General features: G+C 42.9%; 2 protein-coding genes across 2 annotated transcripts; both read right to left on the bottom strand.

Moving 5' to 3' along the window:
- Positions 1-4,633: 4,633 nt before the first annotated feature.
- On the bottom strand, positions 4,634-10,169 carry csrp3 (cysteine and glycine-rich protein 3 (cardiac LIM protein)). Its single transcript, XM_024137439.2, has 6 exons — positions 10,040-10,169; positions 8,933-9,064; positions 6,871-7,042; positions 6,399-6,528; positions 6,204-6,297; positions 4,634-4,810 (listed from the first exon to the last, which is right to left on the bottom strand). Exons 2-6 carry the CDS (start codon positions 9,042-9,044, stop codon positions 4,737-4,739), a joined length of 582 nt encoding a protein of 193 aa, XP_023993207.1. The 5' UTR covers positions 9,045-9,064; positions 10,040-10,169; the 3' UTR covers positions 4,634-4,736.
- Positions 10,170-10,636: 467 nt separating this feature from the next.
- Positions 10,637-19,203, bottom strand: LOC112070036 (transcription factor E2F8-like). The gene is made up of 10 exons (XM_024137438.1): positions 19,130-19,203; positions 18,758-18,919; positions 18,390-18,527; positions 17,900-18,094; positions 17,707-17,794; positions 17,068-17,575; positions 16,603-16,878; positions 12,741-12,870; positions 12,231-12,583; positions 10,637-11,961 (listed from the first exon to the last, which is right to left on the bottom strand). Exons 1-10 carry the CDS (start codon positions 19,167-19,169, stop codon positions 11,788-11,790), a joined length of 2,064 nt encoding a protein of 687 aa, XP_023993206.1. The 5' UTR covers positions 19,170-19,203; the 3' UTR covers positions 10,637-11,787.
- Positions 19,204-19,209: the final 6 nt, after the last annotated feature.

The following is a 19,209-nucleotide window of genomic DNA, read 5'->3' as shown; positions in this document are numbered from 1 at the left end:
TGAGGYAAAAGGTATGGCAATTAAGTCRGGCAGCCCAACTGATTGGCAAAATTACTGCAAATTAAGAAATTATGTGACTAAGCTAAATATACTATACTATGAAACAAAGATACGTGATATAAAGAATGATAGTCAAATGCTTTGGAGCGCCTTAAATGAKATMTTGGGTAAAAAAAAAACAACTCGGCTCCATCACTCATTGAATCAGATGGCAATATCAGTGAGCCAACTACTTGAATTCTTTTTTTTTAATTGGCAAGATAAGCACATTTAGGGATGACATGCCAGCAACAAACGCTGACGCTACACATCCAAGTATATCAGACCAAATTATGACAGATAAGAATTGTACTTTTGAATTATTTAAAGTCAGTGTGGAGGAGGTGAAACAATTGTTGTCCATCARCAATGACAAGCCACCGGGGTCTGACCATCCGGATGGAAGATTATTGGGTATAATAGCGGACGATATTGCCACTGRTATTTGCCACATCTTTAATTTAAACCTACTAGAGAGCGTGTGCCCTCAGGCCGGGAGGGAAGATAAAGTCKTTCCACTACCCAAGAATAGTAAAGCCCCCTTTACTGGCTCAAAAAGCTGACCAATCAGTCTGTTACCAACCCTTAGTACACTTCTGGAAAAGAATTGCTTTTGACCAGATACAATGCTATTTTACAGTAAACAAATTGACAGCAGACWTTCAGCACGCTAATAGGGAAGAAGGACATTCAACAAGCATAGCACTTACACAAATGACTGATGATTGGCTGAGAGAAATTGATGATAAAATGATTGTGGGGGCTGTCTTGTTAGACTTCAGTGCAGCTTTTGACGTTATCGATCATAGTCTGCTGCTGGAAAAACGTGTGTGTTATGGCTTTGCACCCCCTGTTATAATGTGGATAAAGAGCTACTTGTCTAACAGAACACAGAGGGTGTTCTTTAATGGAATCCTCTCAAACATAATCCAGGCAGAAGCAGGAATTKCCGKGGGTAGCTGTTTAGGACCCTTGCTTTTTTTCAYTCTTTACTAACGACATGCCACTGGCTTTGAGTAAGGCCAGTATGTCTATGTATGCGGATGACTCKACACTATACACGTGAACTACTAGAGTGACRGAAATMACTAKAACACTTAACAAAGAGCTGCAGTTAGTTTTGGAATGGGTAGCAAYGAATAAYTTYGTACTAAATATTTCCAAAACGAAAAGCATTGTATTTGGGACAAATCAATCACTAAACCCTAAACCACAGTTGAAGTCAGAAGTGTACATGCACTTAAGTTGGAGTAATTAAAACTTGTTTTTAACCACTCCACAAATTTCTTGTTAAACAAACTATAGTTTTGGCATGACACAAGTAATTTTTCCAACAATTGTTGATGTCACTTATAATTCACTGTATCACAATTCCAGTGGGTCAGAAGTTTACATACACTAAGCTGACTGCCTTTAAACAGCTTGGAAAATTCCAGAAAATGATGTCATGACTTTAGAAGCTTCTGATAGGCTAATTGACATCATTTGAGTCAATTGGAGGTGTACCTGTGGATGTATTTCACGGCCTGTCTTCAAACMCAGTGCCTCTTTTCTTGACATCATGGGAAAATTTAAATAAATCAGCCAAGAAAAATGTGTACACCTCCACAAGTCTGGTTCATCCTTTGGAGAAATTTCCAAACGCCTGAAGGTACCACGTTCATCTGTACAAACAATAGTACGCAAGTATAAACACCATGGGAGCACGCAGCCATCATACTGCTCAGGAAGGCGATGCGTTCTGTCTCCTAGAGATGAACGTACTTGGTGCGAAAAGTACAAATCATTCCCAGAACAACAGCAAAGGACCTTGTGAAGATGCTGAAGGTAACAGTTACAAAAGTATCTATATCCACAGTAAATCAAGTCCTATATCGACATAAGCTGAAAGGCTGCTCAGCAAGGAAGAAGCCACGGCTCCAAAACCGCCATAAAAAAGCCAGACTACGGTTTAGAACTGCACATGGGGACAAAGATCATACTTTTTGGAGAAATGTCCTCTGGTCTGATGAAACAAAAATAGAACTGTTTGGCCATAATGACCATCGTTATGTTTGGAGGAAATAGGGGGAGACTTGCAAGCCGAAGAACACCATCCCAACCGTGAAGCATGGGGGTGGCAGCATCATGTTGTGGGGGTGCTTTGCTGCAGGAGGGACTGGTGCACTTCACAAAATAGATGGCATCATGAGGAATTGAAAATTATATGGATATATTGAAGCAACATCTCAAGATATCAGTCAGGAAGTTAAAGCTTGGTCGCAAATGGGTCTTCCAAATGGACAATGACCCCAAGCATACTTCCAAAGTTGTGGCAAAATGGCTTAAGGACAACAAAGTCAAGGCACTGGAGTGGCCATCACAAAGCCCTTACCTCAATCCTATAGAAAATTTGTGGGCAGAACTGAAAAAGCATGTGTGAGCAAAGAGGCCTACAAACCTGACTCAGTTACACCAGCTCTGTCAGGAGGAATGGGCCAAAATTCACCCAACTTATTGTGGGAAGCTTGTGGAAGGCTACCTGAAACTTTTGACTGAAGTTAAACAATTTAAAGGCAATGCTACCAAATACTAATTGAGTGTATGTACACTTCTGACCCGCTGGGAATGTAATGAAAGAAATAAAAGCTGAATTAAGTAATTATCACTGCTATTATTCTGACATTTCACATTCTTAACATAAAGTGGTGATCCTAACTGACCTAAGGCGGAATTTTTACTCGGATTAAATGTCAGGAATTGTGAWAAACTGAGTTTAAATGTATTTGGCTAAGGTGTATGTAAACTTCCGACTTCAACTGTACATCTCGTAATGAATAATGTGGAAATTGAGCAAGTTGAGGTGACYAAACTGTTTGGAGTAARGCTGGACTGTAAACTGTCATGGTCAAAACATATTGAAACAACAGTAGCTAAGATGGAGAGAAGTCTGTCCATAATAAAGCGCTACTCTGCCTTCTTAACAACACTATCAACAAGGCAGGTCCTACAGGCCCTGGTTTTGTRGCACCTGGGCTACTGTRCAGTCGTGTGGTCAGGTGCCACAAAGAGGGACTTGGGYAAATTGCAGTTGGCTCAGAACAGGGCAGCACAGCTGGTCCTTAAAAGTACARGGAGAGCTAACATTAATGACATGCATGTCAATCTCTCATGGCAGAGAGATTGACTTCATCATTACTTGTTTTTGTAAGCGGTGTTGACATGCTGAAGGTACCGAGCTGTCTGTTTTAAAATACTAGCACACAGCTCGGACACCTTGCATACCCAACAAGACATGCCACCAGAAGTCTCTTCACAGTCTCCAAGTCCAGAACAGACTACGGGAGGCGCACAGTACTACATAACTACATGGAACTCTATTCCACATCAGGTAACTGATGCAAGCACTAGAATCAGATTTAAAAAGCAGGTAAAAATACACCTTATGYAACAGKGGGGACTGTGAAGAGACACACACAAAGGCACAGACACATGCATACACACACATGATAACATACACYAAATACACATGCATACACACACACATGATAACATACGCTCTATACACACACGTACACATGGATTTCTGCTTTGTAGATATGTGGTAGTGGTGTGTGGGCCTGAGGGCACACACTTAGTGTGTTGTGACTTCTGTAATGATTGTTATGTTTTTAAAATTGTATAACTGCCTTCATTTTGCCCGGACCCCAGGAAGAGAACTGTAGAGTAGCTAATGGAGATCCATAATAAACACAACAACAAAAATACACCACACTCATTACAGGTAAACATTTTTACAAATTAATTTACACACACCCTCATCAGCTTCCTGCAGCTTATGTACTTTTAATTACAAAAAGCTTGCGCTTGGGCACCAAGACATAATAGTTTGGATAGATTAACGCAAATGCGTTTGGTAATTAGCGTTGCCTTGTTAATTTAAATGACACGGGCGTATTTATGAGCGCAGATGAAATCCTATTAATAATGAATTAAAAACAGCTGGAGGCATGTTGGTGTAGCTGTCTTTACCAGGCAGCACATTAACACGGAACAGAAGTATGACTTAATTATGTTTCCTTCCCTCTTTTGTTTTCGTTTTCATGCTCATTTGTTTTTAATGTGGAGCGATATTATTAGCTAAATCGTTTGTTGGCTTTTGTTTGACGCTTAATGTTTTTGCCTCAAAGCTTCCTATTTCTTTTGAGGTGTGCTTATATTCTATTGTGTTTCAGTTTCAATATATTTTGAAGAGCATCTAGTTATAATTGATTCATGTCATTTGAGGTCTACCCATCCTATACACCGTCCATAGGTCGACCGTCTGTATTGTACCCAGGTCTGTGTGGTGGTTCCAGGTTATTTGGCGGACAGCTCACTTTGATATGATGACACTTAGATCAACAATGTCCTTATTATGCAAATGAAGCAGTGCTGTTTCCCCCATTGCCTTGAACACAAGAAAGGGATGTYCAGTTGATACAAGCTAGACATCACTTCTCTCTCTCAATCGTTTAATGTGTTGATAAATGCTGTGATGGAGTTACTATTGTCAACTGTTTTTACATAATTGTAAGGCAAAAGAAAGAGATTTTAAGAAATGTAGTATACAAGCTAATGGTATTTTTTTTTATTAACACACATTTTCACTAAGTGCTCAAAATGCTCTATATTTGAAGAAAAGAAAACGAACACACACACAAACTATTACAAGGAATTCATTCTCCGTCTTCCACCATTCCCATGTTCCCCAGCCCCTTTCCTTTCGGCCCGAAGTTCTTGGCGTAGCAAACTGCAAAGACAGAGGGAAGAAACCAACAAAGAAATAATGAAACACCGAAAGATACAGTACTGAGTTCCTGGTGACTGAGAGTCATTGAGTTTCTAGCAATGGAGGCTCCTCGGAGTAGGAAGGGGAGGACCATCATCCTCAGTGAATTTCATAAAAATTAAGATAGTGAAACGTTTAAAAAAGTTATCATTTTTAGATAAAACTAAATATATACACATCACTAAATAATTTATTAAAACACATTGTTTTGCAATGAAGGTCTGCAGTAGCCTCAACAACACTCTGTAGGGTAGCGCCATGGTGTAGCCGGAGGACAGCTAGTTTCCGTCCTCCTCTGGGTACATTGACTTTAATACAAAGCCTAGGAAGCTCATGGTTCTCATCCCCTTCTATGGACTTATACAGTGATTATGACAACTTCCGGAGGATGTCCTCCAACCTATCTTCCAGCATAAACTGACTTTTTGTCCACCCAGTCAAAGGATCAGAGAATGAATCTAGTACTGAAAGCATAAGCTACAGCTGGCTAGCACTGCAGTGCATAAAATGTCAGTAGTTGATTCAAAGAGAGAAAAAGTGCACTGTAGTGCATGATTGTAGCGGGTTTATTAACGTATTAGTTCTAGTAGATATGTTGACTATGACATTAATATGGTGACAACGATGTCGGCTGTGTGTAGTGGTTAGCGGTTATCATATGAAGAAAGTTTTTTTTGCCTGTTCACTGATGTGTTGTGCACTGAAGTCCACAGGCGAAGGGAAAAGGTGAGAGGAGGAGAGCTCGTAGATATGAGAAGGAATTACAACGAGCAAAGTGATCATGCTGTTTGTATGTGGCTGCTATGAAAGTGAACTGTGTTTGCGTTAGATCAGGGGTGTATTCATTCCACCGATTCTGTAAGCATACCGGAATTTGTCCAAAAGAAACTCGTTTGCAACTGTTGGTCTAATGATTACACCCTAGATCAGCTAGATGCAGGCAAGAGTGTGCAAGGCGGTATTGAATGTGTCAATGTCTGCCACCTTGATTACTCAAATTTCTCTTGACCTGTGCACCTACYTTGTAAACATTTTCATTCATAGGCTAGGTTTTAGCAACCGTATGATGGGTAGAAGTAAAATTTGAGCATCATGTAGTAGCCTAAACATATCGATGTTACATTGAGCTGGGTGAATGGAATATGAAGGACAGTCATCCAACATGCTGTAATAGAAATAAGGCCATGCTCATTAAAATAAATAAGGCCATGCTCTCGCTCCCTCATCTTAGCCACTAGATTCTACTGAAGCCTGACTGTATCAGTGATCAAAGGGAGCTCTGTATGGCAGGCTAGCTGTGTGGTCTTTACAGCACGTAAATGGTGGGAGCTTGTTTGGTCCTGTGTGTATGTACCTTTACAGTAGAGTTCCCCATCCTTGTCTGTCACTGTGGTAGACTCCAGGCTCTTTCCACACAGCAAACAGCGGAAGCAGGTTTTATGCCAAGGCTGCAACAAGAAACACATACACCCCATCTATCAGAGTTAGGTGATCGTTGTATTGTTGTGGTCGAAAGGGTGCAAGCAGGGCTTATATGGAGGACTTTTACCTTTCCTGCCCCCATGATCTTCTCTGCTGCGTAGACAGCCTTCGAACATCTTTGGCAGCYATCTGAACTTCCAAACCTATGCGCAAACTTACTGGAGTTGGAGTTTGTGGATGTGGGGCGAGGCTTTGAYCTWCATAAAGGGGAAAGAATAAATGACAATAAATATCCAAAGAGACACAAACGAACATCCCTAATTACAATTAAAATGTTTCCTTGGTAACATTTAAAAGTCTGGGAAGCTTTTTATGAAAGCTGTGTTCGTGTCTCTCTTTTGATACTGAAAATATGACTGATGTATGTTTTCATTGATGTTTAACTGCAGCAGTGTCTTGGACAACTCCGTGTTTTTAATTAAGTCGCCTATTCAACGTTAGTTATGTCAAGTCCTTAAGTTGGTTGTTCAGATGTGAAAGAGAGAGGGGTAGAGTTGGGGGGTGTGGGAGTCAGAGAGAAAATAACGAGAGGGGCCTACTCTTGAGGTTGCAGGTCCAGGTTCTGTCCAGGGGGGTCTGAGCTTAGGGCTCCAGCTCCCTGGCCGTACCCGTAGCCTTTTGGCCCATACTTCTTGCCGTAGCAGGACTTGCAGTAGATCTCTGACTCATGCGCTGCGACTGTTGTACTGTCCAGTCCTTTCCTGCAGGCCACTGGGGTGAAGAGCAAACCAAACCAACACGTTGACTCACTGTCCATACTTAACCACAGTTTACAGGAGAAAGAATGTTGTGGCCGTGACAGCTATGGATTAACTTTTGTCAGTTTGTCAGGTTGGACAGCAAAAACACTTAAGTATTCTGTTCCTTTATTTGAATACCAAAATATATTTTTTCATGCACGGACACCTATTAAGCGACTGTATCAGGCTGTGGATAATGGCGTTATTCATATTACTAGGAAGCCTGTACCTGGGGTCTAGCAGTGGTCTCACCCAAGTCAATTAACACACCCCTTTCAGCTGTCCATGGTCAGGGTCTATTTCTGAAGACTACAGTCTGGAGGGGTTGTGTAGGACCAGTGGTGCAAAGTACTTAAGTAAAAAATACTTTAAAGTACTACTTGAGTCGTTTTTAGGGGGATCTTTACTTTACTATTTATAATTTTTGACAACTTTTACTTTTACTGTACTACATTCCTAAATGTAGTTTTTACTTCATACATTTTCCTTGACACCCACAAGTAATCGTTACATTTGAATGCTTAGCAGAACAGGAAAATGGTCCAATTCACGCACATCAACAGAACATCCCTGGTCTTCCCTACTGCCTCTGATCTGGCGTACTCACTAAACACACATGATTKATTTGTAAATGATGTTGCAATGTTGGAGTGTGCCTCTAGCTATTATTATATTTTTTATTAAATAAAAAAAATAAAAAATGTTGCTGTCTGGTTTGCTTAACACAAGGAATTTGAAAGGATTTATAATTTTAGTAATGACATTTACTTTTGATACTTAAGTATATTTTAAACAAAATACTTTTAGACTTTTACTCAGGTAGAATTTTACTGGGTGACTTTTACTTGAGTCATTTTCTATTACGGTATCTTTACTTTTACTCAAGTATGACAATTGGGTACTTTTTCCACCACTGTGTAGCGCAGAGGCTTGTAGTGGACAAACAGACTCTCCCATTTGCCAGCCCCAGCAGATGGAGAAGCAGATCCCTCCTCAATTGCAGATAATTACAAAGGCCTTTTAGTGCTCCCAGTGGTGCTATCTACCTATTGGCAGTCCCCAGTTCAAAGCCCAGCCCCAGCCATTCATGGGTAATTAGGTGAGATTGAAACGCGTTACTTGAGATGGGCATTTTAGGTGGTCCATTTTGTGTTCCCTGATAGGCTCTCCACCTCTCCCCTCTCTTTMCTGCTACCGTCATCGCTAAGATAGAACCTGCATAAGCTAAGAGGCTCTCTGTGTAAGAGGCATCCGGATTCAGTCCTCAAATCGTAGGATAAAAAGTAATCTTAAATACACCACAACACTGATAGACTGGCTGGCTATAAWTACTGTTGCCCACGGAGTGAAGGGTTTGCTGGTTGTTTGGTTGACCYGGCAGAATTAAACAGACYACCTCAAAGCRAAACAAAAGAAGAGGATTGTTGTTTGTGCTAATGAAGGGTGYGACAGGGCTAGTCTTCTGAACTGCAATACGATGCTTTTCTTCAATGGCCACTGTAGAACTGTAAACAGAAGCCAGCTTMTCCAAATCTTCTCAACTTATTTGTGTTCCTGTGTTTGCTATCATTTAAAATTGCCAATTTGGGTGCAATCAATTAGCTTAATTTCTCTGAGATAAAATACAATTTCAACATAACGTTTCAGGGATGCCAATATTTCCTGTTTCTAACTACAGAAGCAATTTTAGAACAACGTGAGATGGTAGGTGTCATGGGTTGCTGAAATGACATGGAACGACTCTTTAAGCAGATCCTGGTTTTATGAATGAGTAATGKGAGTTTATTACCGGTCTTGGTGTCATCAGTTTGTCTTCTCTGTCAGTCTAGGCCTACATGGCGTGTGACTGAGGATAACTCACTGCAGATGAAGCAGGTCTTGTGGAAGCTCTTCCCGTTGCATTGGATCTCCTCAGCGTGGTACACGGTCTTTTCACAGGCCGCACACTTGGCCCCGCCGCCCCAGTTTGGCATCCTTGTCTCGGGGTGAGAGTCTGCATCGAGAGGGGTGTTAGATGGAGGAATAGACGGTTGCAGATTGAATCTACTCTGGGGTGGCCTCAAGACCATCAGTGTATTTCTGACTTATCATGACATAGTGGTCAATAAATAAACATGTGGGAAGATGTTGAGGGGTGGACCTGCTGTCAATCTACTCAGGACTAGTAAAGCCATAAAGCACTAATTTGGTGGAAAACATTTTTTCTCCCAAAATATATATATTTTTAAATATTATTTTAATACTGATTTATCAGGGGGTGCTGCAGCACCCTCAGCAGCCCTAATTCCCGCGGTTATGCATGCATTGCAATAGGTTCAGACTACATTATATATATTTAAAAAAAAACATAAATGTCTACATTTGGATTCTCTTTGATGATACCCATCATAGTATAGTGACAGCGATGTTGTCAAGCCTGTTCTTCTAGCAGAGATAAGGTATCTCAGCCAGTCCCGACTCTCCTCTATTGTCACCCATTCATTTCAGAGGTAGTCCGTCACCTCATAGGGCTGGTATGTGGTGATAAGACTCCAGGAATAGAGCCCATTAGGATCATGGAAGAACATATTTCAGTATCCACCCTGGACCGCTTGAAGCAGCTGGGTCACCAACACTTACCTCACATGGAAATTTCCAACATCCAGTGAGTCGTGATGGATGAATTCAAATCATGTTTATYCAATTCAACTTAATTAGAGATAGCTTGATCAAGTTCAACATCAGTCTGATCCATGGACCCTCGGACCAAATATTCTAAAAGTATGGCACTGATTGGACACTGGCCAGTATATGATATCGGTTTTACTGTAAATACAACCGGTCCCAGTCAATTACATTTCTATTCCACGTTGGATCAAAGTAATTTCATTGAAATGACGTGGAAACAACYTTGATTCAACCAGTGAGCGGTTACATTTATCAATATCAAACATATCACTCAKAAATCATAAATATTTGACTACTATACCTGCACAAGTCTGGATGTATCCGTGTCAATCTCTTCCCCCCCAGTTCAGTCTCAAATCTGAGTGCGACCGCCCCAACACCACCGAGGGGAGTCCTTAAATACAGCCCATCTCACGCTCATCACCCAGTTTAATGGTGACACTCAAATGAAAACATCCTCCTAAAATAACTTTGGACAAACACTCGAGACCTACAGTAGCCCCCCACCCCACCTCTAACACAGGCCAAAGAGACCCCTGGCCCTAAGCTGGGCCCTGGAGATTTCACCATTTGTCCTGGTCTTACACAAGCATGATTGATAGAGATTTCCCGAAACTTCTGGGTGACAGTAGCCAAGCGGAATGAATTATGTGTCTGGCTGATGGTAACTGGAATGGCACATGATTTTAGAGGGGTGTCTACACAGAACAAAATAGATCTATACGAGTTTGTGTTAATTGGTTGGAATTGAAAGCATGTACTGTATTTACAGTTGGATATGAAACCACCTTTATCATATTCATACTCTACTCTAGACTAATGCTATAGGACACCAACATATCGTTGACCATGTATTCATCAACCGAGGGAGACAGTAAATACATGAACAGAACAGAGATCGGTTTAAAAATATTATGTTTATTTACCATTTTATATACAAGGACATCTGAGCTGAATTTAATGCTTAAAGTCCATTCCTTATACATTAAGATCCAATTTCAATCACGTGATTTGCCTAAGGTAGGAAGCCATCGCATACATTCACCCCTTACAGTTGAATCACATACAATCCAGCTTTTTAAGGCTAACAGTGAACATGTACAACGTGCAAAATTGTAATCTTACCAATTTTACACARACAAAAACAGTTATTCTACAATAGTTTTCAAAAAGAAAATTCTCTTTCAGTCATTAAAGTCCTGCTGTCACATATTAATGTCATCCCGGTGAACTGAGGTTAAGTTGTTCTTCTTTATGGCACGTTGATGATGTAAATGGGACTTCAATACAACTTCTCTTTGAGAAATGTTGAAATACTCAGCCAGCATATTAGATTTTTGGCAAACAACCCTTCAAAAACCTAAATAAGACAGACTGTTTCACTATTTTGTATTTAGACACAGAATACACCCCTCACCAGTTTAATACCTACTGGTGATCCCTAATCATAAATCCATACATAAACCAGTATCAWAAGTATGCTGTAGTATTATAGTATTACACAGTAATATCCGGCATATTGTGTCTCAAAGCCCCAGGGTTAAGAGTATTTACCATGGCTGGTCTCTCCATCAGAGTTATATTTGGAGCTAGCTGTGCTGACGGTGACACGCAGCTGTTTCTGTATGGAGTTTTCACATACTTTGTCTTTCCCCCTGTAGAAATGGAATTAACCAAGGCTTCCGAAACTCGCTCCCCCAAATGGTGCACGTTTTGGTTTTTGCCCTAGCACTACACAGCTGATTCAAATAATCAACAAGCTTTGATCATTGGAATCAGCTGTGTAGTGCAAAAACCAAAAACGCGCACCCTTTGGGGTCCCGAGGACCGAGTTTGGGGAACGCTGGAATAACCCATGGACTAGTTTTGGATTAAATCATTTGGAGACATCACATACCCTAAAACATAAAAATCACTCAACCTACAGTACGCCTTAAACATATGACAGTCAGACCATAGAAAACCATGCAGACATGCACAGACACACACATTGAAGGGCTGGTGCACACACACACACACACACACACAGGTTGTGTAGCAGCATAGTCTTTAGGTGTCCTCAGTGGTGACTTCCAGCTTCCTCTGAGGGATGTAAACGGTTTTAGCGCCCGCCGGCGCCGTGTGTCCGTGGCTGGTGGTTACCACGGTAGCCAGCGGGGAGAGGGAGACAGGGGTGTGGAAGAAACTGTGCTGGGTGAGGGCTGTCCCTTTGGGCGTGGTCACCTGAAGAGGAGGAGAGATAGACAACGACAGAAGTTAGCAGAGAAGTTAGTTAGCAGATGTTTGCAATCAACATCACACCTCGTTTATATAATCAGTGAGGCTACTTACACAAGCACTGAACCAGCAGCACACKATTATCAATTAGGGAGGGGTTTGACTGACTGTTGTATGTGTGTTAAGCTTATTGGGGTTTGAGGCTGTGTGTGTATGTATGCTGTATGTGTGACCCAGTGTTTGTGTGGATGTATGTATGCAAGTATGCATCTCACCTGCTGTAGGCTGATTAGCGTGAGTGGTTGCCCGCCTGGGCCGGTCATCTGGTGTTGGACTGACACGGGGGACATGGGCTTAACGAASACCATGCCGCCCCTCTGATGCAGGCCCAGGTGGGGAGGCAGGGGCACGGAGCTGGGGTGCTCCGGGGTTTGGGCAGTGCCAGGGCTGCAAGCGGGTACAGAGCCAGGCCCAGGGATGAGGCCCAGGTTCTGCAGGGTAAAGTTGAGGATGGCAGGGCTGGGGCTGTGGAAGCGGTGCCCCGGGGTAGAGAAGGGCGAGGCGGGGGGAGGCCTGTGGAGGGAGAGGCTGGTGGGGGTGAACTCCTGGATCGGGGGAGGTCTAGAGCCTGGGAAGGAGAGAGGGGAAGACATGTTAATTACAGTCATAAGATACAGATGTCCAATTTAAGTCATCTGATACAGTCTGCTTTACTCAAAGACGTAGTTCAAATCTGCGTTAGCGTGTGTACTGACTGCAAATAAATGTTAAAAAGGTGTGTATACCTGCAGTGGGTGTGTGGTAGATGTTGTAGGTGGGTGTGGTGGCTTTGCTGCTCTCGGTGTTGTGGATGTCTTTGTAGCTGAAGAGGGACTGCTGGGAGATAGGGATCAGGTAGCCCGTGGGGATCAGAGTCTGGAACACACACACAGAGAGAGACATTAATACAGCATTATGGATGTAACGATTCTCCGATATGCATCGGTCCCAGATTCAAATGCTTAAGAATAAAAGTGCGTCGGTACGCAGACCGATCCCAATGTAGCATGCATTGGTCGGAAAAATCGAATCAAACGTTACGAATCACTGGTTCATCATTTTTGGGGGTTCTTTCTACCTTCTGAAAATCTCTCTTCTCTTTTGTGTTGAACTGCATGTGACAGTCATTGATCGACAAGTCGTTTCGCATGCCGAACAACTCCAGGCAATATCAGTAGCCTAGTCAAACGTGCTTCACGTGCTGGGTCACTTGCAAATCTGTGTGGCACCTTCGGCATTGAAATACTAAAATGGCTTGCGTGATATTAAGATTGTGACAACCTATGTGATTTGCTAGGTTATTGTTATCTGTGCACTGTTGAAAATAGTGTTTTACTGGAATTAAAGTAACCTACCAGAGACAACTCTCAACTGGCTATACCTGCTGAAAGGGGCTTACAATAGATTTAAATTAGGATTATTCAGGTTCACCATCAGCAATAGTTTTGGTAGATTTGCTTTTAACAATCAGTATGCCAAACATTAGGAACATCTTCCAAATAGAGAGTTGCACCTCCCCCATTTTGTCCTRAWAACAGCCTCAATTCGTCAGGGCATGGACTTTCAACAATGTGTCGAAAGCGTTCCACAGGGATGCTGGCCCATGTTGACTCCAATGCATTCTTGATACACACGGGAAACTGTTGAGCTTGAAAAACCCAGCAGCGTTGCAGTTCTTGACACAAATCGGTGCGCCTGGCACCTACTACCATACCCCGTTCAAGGGCCCTTAAATCTTTTGTCTTTCTCATTCACCCTCTGAGTGGCACACATACACAATCCATGTCTCAAGTATTAAAAATCCTTCTTTAACCCGTCTCCTCCCGTTCATCTACASTGATTGAAGTGGATTTAACAAGTGACATAATTAAGGGATCATAGCTTGCACCTGATCAGTCTGTCATGGAAAGAGCAGGTGTCCTTATTGTTTCACATACTATGGGCATTTTTTATATATACACAGGGTAAGATTGCTTTCCTCTTTATGAAATTAGCAATCACATTTTTTTGCATTCTTTTTTTTAACCTTAAGTAAAGCATATGGTATCAGATGACTTAAACTCAATTAAAAATCTGTATCTTATGACTGTAATTAACATGTCTTCCCTCTCTCCTTCCCAGGCTCAAGACCTCCCCTGATCCAGGAGTTCACCCCCACCAGCCTCTCCCTCCACAGGCCTCCCCCTTCTCTGCCCAGGGGCACCGCTTCCACAGTCCTGCCCAAAGCGAGAGAAGATCCCCCCGTAAAAATTGTCCAAACCATTCGATTTTGAGATGGGGGTGAAATACATTCCAAAGTTGTGAAATATATTCAATATATTRCCAACCGTGAAGKACYGGGGTGGCAGCATCATGTTGTGGGGMTGCTTTGCTGKAGGAGGGACTGGTGCACTTCACAAAYTAGATGGCATCATGAGGGGAAATTATGTGSATATATTGAAGCAACATCTCAAGACATCAGTCAGGAAGTTAAAGCTTGGTCACAAATGGGTCTTCCAAATGGACAATGACCCCAAGCATACTTCCAAAGTTGTYGKAAAATGYCTTAAGGACAACAATGTCAAAYTATTGGAGTGGCCATCACAAAGCCCTGACCTCAATCCTAGGGCTGGGCGATATGGCAAATAAATGATCACGATATCTATATATTTTTTCATTTGATAACGATAATTATCATGATATTAAATCAAATAATGTTTAAAAAGGTGCATATCTGCTTCAAACTCAAGAATGCCTGAACAAACCGTGGTTAGAGCGTTGGGCCAGTAACCGAAAGGTTGCTAGATCGAATCCCTGAGCTGACAAGGTAAAAATCTGTCGTTCTACCCCTGAACAAGGCAGTTAACCCACTGTTCCCCGATAGGCCGTCATTGTAAATAAGAATTTGTTCTTAACTGACTTGCCTAGTTAAATAAAGGTTACATATAAAAATAAATTGTAATAAAAATAAATAAATAAATAAATGTGAGCAAAAAACTAAAATATACTTGAAGGAAAATTGATCCATGTTTGCGTCCAGGCTGCACGTGCCTGGGGTCAATTAAATTGATAAGCCTCTTGAAACCTTCCATTTTGACTGTGCTAATTCGTAGCATGTCCTTAGCAATGCATAATAGCATTTGTGATGTCTTTGTCCTTTCAATGTTTGCTTGTAGGGCATAAACGCTGTCAGTGTTGACTGCTTCGGGCAAACATCCCTAGATTGGCTGGTGCTTGAGGGGCGTTCATCAATACCGTGGCGCAAACTCAAACTTCCTGCATGCTCCAAAGAGTGATTTTGCCTCAGATGTTGAAAAAGGTTTGTCGTATTACCAGACTTCGTAGCCACCTGTCTACGGCACAATTTGCACCGAACATTGCTCTGCTCTTTGTCAAACTTCAAAAATCCAAACCACTTCCAAATTACTGAAACAGTTGAACCCTTTTTATCAATAATTTCTTCGTTAGAAGCTGCTCCTTCTCCGTGGCTATCACTGCCACTGTTTTCACCTACATCACTCATTTTTCGTGGTTAATAGTGGCTACTCCATCACTCGAGGTGCTAAGTGGTTTTTAGTGGGCGTATACCTCTCCATGTGCATATTGTCACTTCTCCGCACGTTCCTGCTGCGTCAGAGGTGAAATGGACTGCTGTACATAATTCTTCTATATCGAAAATGAATCTAAACGTTTTTATATCGTTATTGAGGGAAGTAATTACTTCTAGTTATTGATATATCGCCCAGCCCTACTCAATCCCATAGAAAATTTGTGGGCGGAACTGAAAAAGCGTGTGAGAGCAAGGAGGCCTACAAACCTGACTCAGTTACACCAGCTCTGTCAYGAGGAATGAGCCAAAATTCCCCCAACTTATTGTGGGAAGCTTGTGGAAGGCTACCCGAAACATTTGACCCAAGTTAAACAATTTAAAGGCAATGCTACCAAATACTAATTGAGTGTATGTAAACTTCTGACCCACTGGGAATGTGATGAAATAAATAATTCTCTATTATTCTGACATTTCACATTCTTAAAATAAAGTGGTTATCCTAACTGACCTAAGACAGGGAATTCTTACTAGGATTGAATGTCAGGAAAAACTGAGTTTAAATGTATTTGGCTAAGGTGTATGTAACCTTCCGACTTCAACTGTATCCATCTCAATTACCTTGTACCCCTGCACATTGATCTGGTACCGGTACCCTCTGTATAGCTCCATTCTTGTGTATTTTATTTCTCGTGTTACTAGTTTTAAACTCTGCATCGTRGGGAAGGGCTCGTAAGCAAGCATTTCACGGTAAAGTCCACACCCGTTGTATTCGGCGCAGGTGACACTTTTTATATTAATGTGTTTATGCAACAAATGGTTGTGCATCGATTCGTTCTCTAATCAAACCGAATTGCACAGAATCGTTTCAAACTAAAATGTATCGTTCCTGTGTCGTTTTGGAGCCCATGTTTCTGGATAKCCATGGAATCTTCTTGAAAGGGAAAGATGCACATCCGTACACATCATCCAAAGATACTATACACACTATACACCAAGTGTTTTCTGTTAATACCAGTATCGGTCTTTTAGCTATGTGTGTGTGTGTTGTTTTACTTTGTGTATATGTCTTGTGTGTTTACCTCTGTGTGTAGGTGTTGGGGGGTCAGTGGAACAGCTCTGACCGGCGTGAGCCCTGCCTCGCTGTCTGAGGTCGCGACCTTCTCCTCCTTCTCCAGGAAGGTCTCCAGGTTCTGCTCCAGTGTCTGATTGGCTGCGGCGGCCACTGAGCTCCCAGGTGTGTTGACAAACTCGGGGTCCAAGTGGAGMGCTCGGGGCGAGGGACGGTTGGAGAGGAGTCCCCCGCGACGCGCCTTCAGACGAGCCTGGAGGATCTCACACAGCTTAGGAGACGTGTCCTGGAGGAGAGGAAGAAAGAGAGGTGGGTTAGCTTCGTATGACCGTTGCTATTACTATTTAARAGGCTTCTTTATTTGTATGARATTGCCAAAMTTCTCTGCTAGTGACATGTRACCTCACATTCTGYTCAAAGTAGGTACAACTGAGCTGCGTAGAGACAGAAGTAGCGTGTAAAGAACAGGTCTTACCCTGGTGCTGGGGTCAATCCTCTTGGCCTTGGAGGGGCTTTCCTCGGAGGGTCTCGCTGAACACACACGTTTTAGTGCTGAGGGGCTGCTGGTTGGCTGGTTGTTCGTAGCAGGCGAGTGGCCGTGCACTGTGACATCACTCGGGCTCCGCCCCGTCTTATCCTCGAAGGTCATGGAGCGCACAGCGAGGCTGGTTGGCTGAGGCCTAGTTAGGGGGTGTGGCCTGAAGGAGGAGTGGTGCATGTAGATGGCGTAGGGTCCGCCTCCCTGGAGTTGGGGCAGCAGCACAGGGATGAGAGGTGAACACTGGGCAGGGTGGAAGGACATTGCCCCAGTAGGTTGGGGGGTGAACTGTGCCTGTGGGGTGAGGTGGACAGTGCTGGCACGGGGTTCTGTGGGTGTTAATACTGGCGGCTGGGGAGCTCCTGGCTTTTTAGCAGCTTTCTGTTCATGATCTGGCACTGCCTCACTCARAGTAACTGCAGGCTTAGGTGTCCTGTCAACAACCCTGGAACGAGACAAGACTCATTGTAACATCTGACGGTCTGAGTTGATGTTAACAAGGAAATGTAGAACATTTCTGGTTTATTTAGAAGACTAAAGGATACGATACGGCAATGAGAATCAGGCAGCACTTACTCGTTTGATTGCTGGTCAAGCTGGATCTTACAYATTGCCGCTAGTTGAGCCATTTTGGTGGGAAAGAACTCGCTGCTCGAGGAATCATCTGAAAAGAAAAACAGAAGCTAATCTAGACACCCAACTCTCACTTAAAAACATATGAATACTACATCTCCCAGACTCTAATGTCTAGATYTCTCCCAGGACTTACTCTTGACAGGGCTGGTGGGGGCTGAGTTGATCTTGCGCCGGTCTTCCTGGATGCTCTTGGCCAGTTTGATGAGGGAGGGGTGACGGGTGAAGCTGCGTTTGCTCCCAGGAGAGGAGAAGAGATTTTTGGCACAGTTGTCTACGGAGGTACGAGACTCAAGTGTCCTCTTGGCAGTGGCTGTAGTGGCAGTGGTCTCTATGTTTGAATTGAAACACAAGAAGACAAGATTTAGTCTGGTGAACTGGGAGAGGCAGGTTGGACACCATTACAGGTTAAATGGTAACATAGGTTCGGACTTAAAGCTCATATAAACCACTAAGTTGAATAGCAAAGGTTCAGCATAGCTTCAATGGCACAGGGTACTTCTATATCATGTAGAAATCGAGGACATGTGATGCCTATAAAAAGCCTTGTAATAGTGTTATTATGTATGGTAACCCCTTCAAGTGAAGTATTATTGGGAAGACGGTGTGTTCTGATAAGTATTTACCCTTCACACTGGGGAAGTCCTCAGGGCCGGTCCATTCAAAGGCTGGCTTCCTCCCTCTTTCCTCTGTCACATGGACCTTCTCTATCAGCTTCAGGCTCCGCAGCACGTTGGCTATGTCATACAGCCTACGGACCTTAGCTGCAGACACACACATTCAAACATTAGACTCATTATCACCAGATAATGAACGTACGGTCTTAACCCACTTGGTTGGAGCATTTCGGTGTGCAGAATCGTACTTATTGCGCCAACTACACACTCAACTTTTACGACAAAGCTTGTGTATCCTAGCTAGAAATGTGCTGAAAGAACACAGGATGTGCCAGAGGCGTGAAGGACTGCTTTGCCCATATGGACTCAACACTCACTCTTGAACTTGCTCTTGTCCTGATCAGCCACCTGGTCCTCTCCAATGAGGATCCTGGCAGCCACCTCCAAACTGACCACCCGAGGRGTGGACACCAGGAACAACATGACAAACTTCTGGCTCATCACCCTCAGAGACTTGTCCTTCCTGCTGTTCACCGAGGCTGGAGAGAACACAGGGGAATAATAGCGTAGTTATTACATAGCCAAGACCACGGTCACTCAGTTCAGCCCACTAAAATAAGAAATATCTACAGGGAAAACTTTTTTTCTACAAAAGCCTTGCAGTACAGGATCAATCAATTGCATGCTACATATTACGAACGATTGTATTAATAGCTCTTAATCAAATGAGGTTCATCCTGGCCTCTCACCTGCTTTAAACTCCACCCCAGGAAGCTCCACGAAGAACATCTCCTTCTGGCCCTGTTCTCCTCCCTCCACCTCCTCGTTC

Source organism: Salvelinus sp. IW2-2015, unplaced genomic scaffold (genome assembly GCF_002910315.2).
Source record: "Salvelinus sp. IW2-2015 unplaced genomic scaffold, ASM291031v2 Un_scaffold1209, whole genome shotgun sequence".
NCBI lineage: Eukaryota > Metazoa > Chordata > Actinopteri > Salmoniformes > Salmonidae > Salvelinus > Salvelinus sp. IW2-2015.
This window is presented reverse-complemented; position numbering and strand designations above follow the sequence as displayed.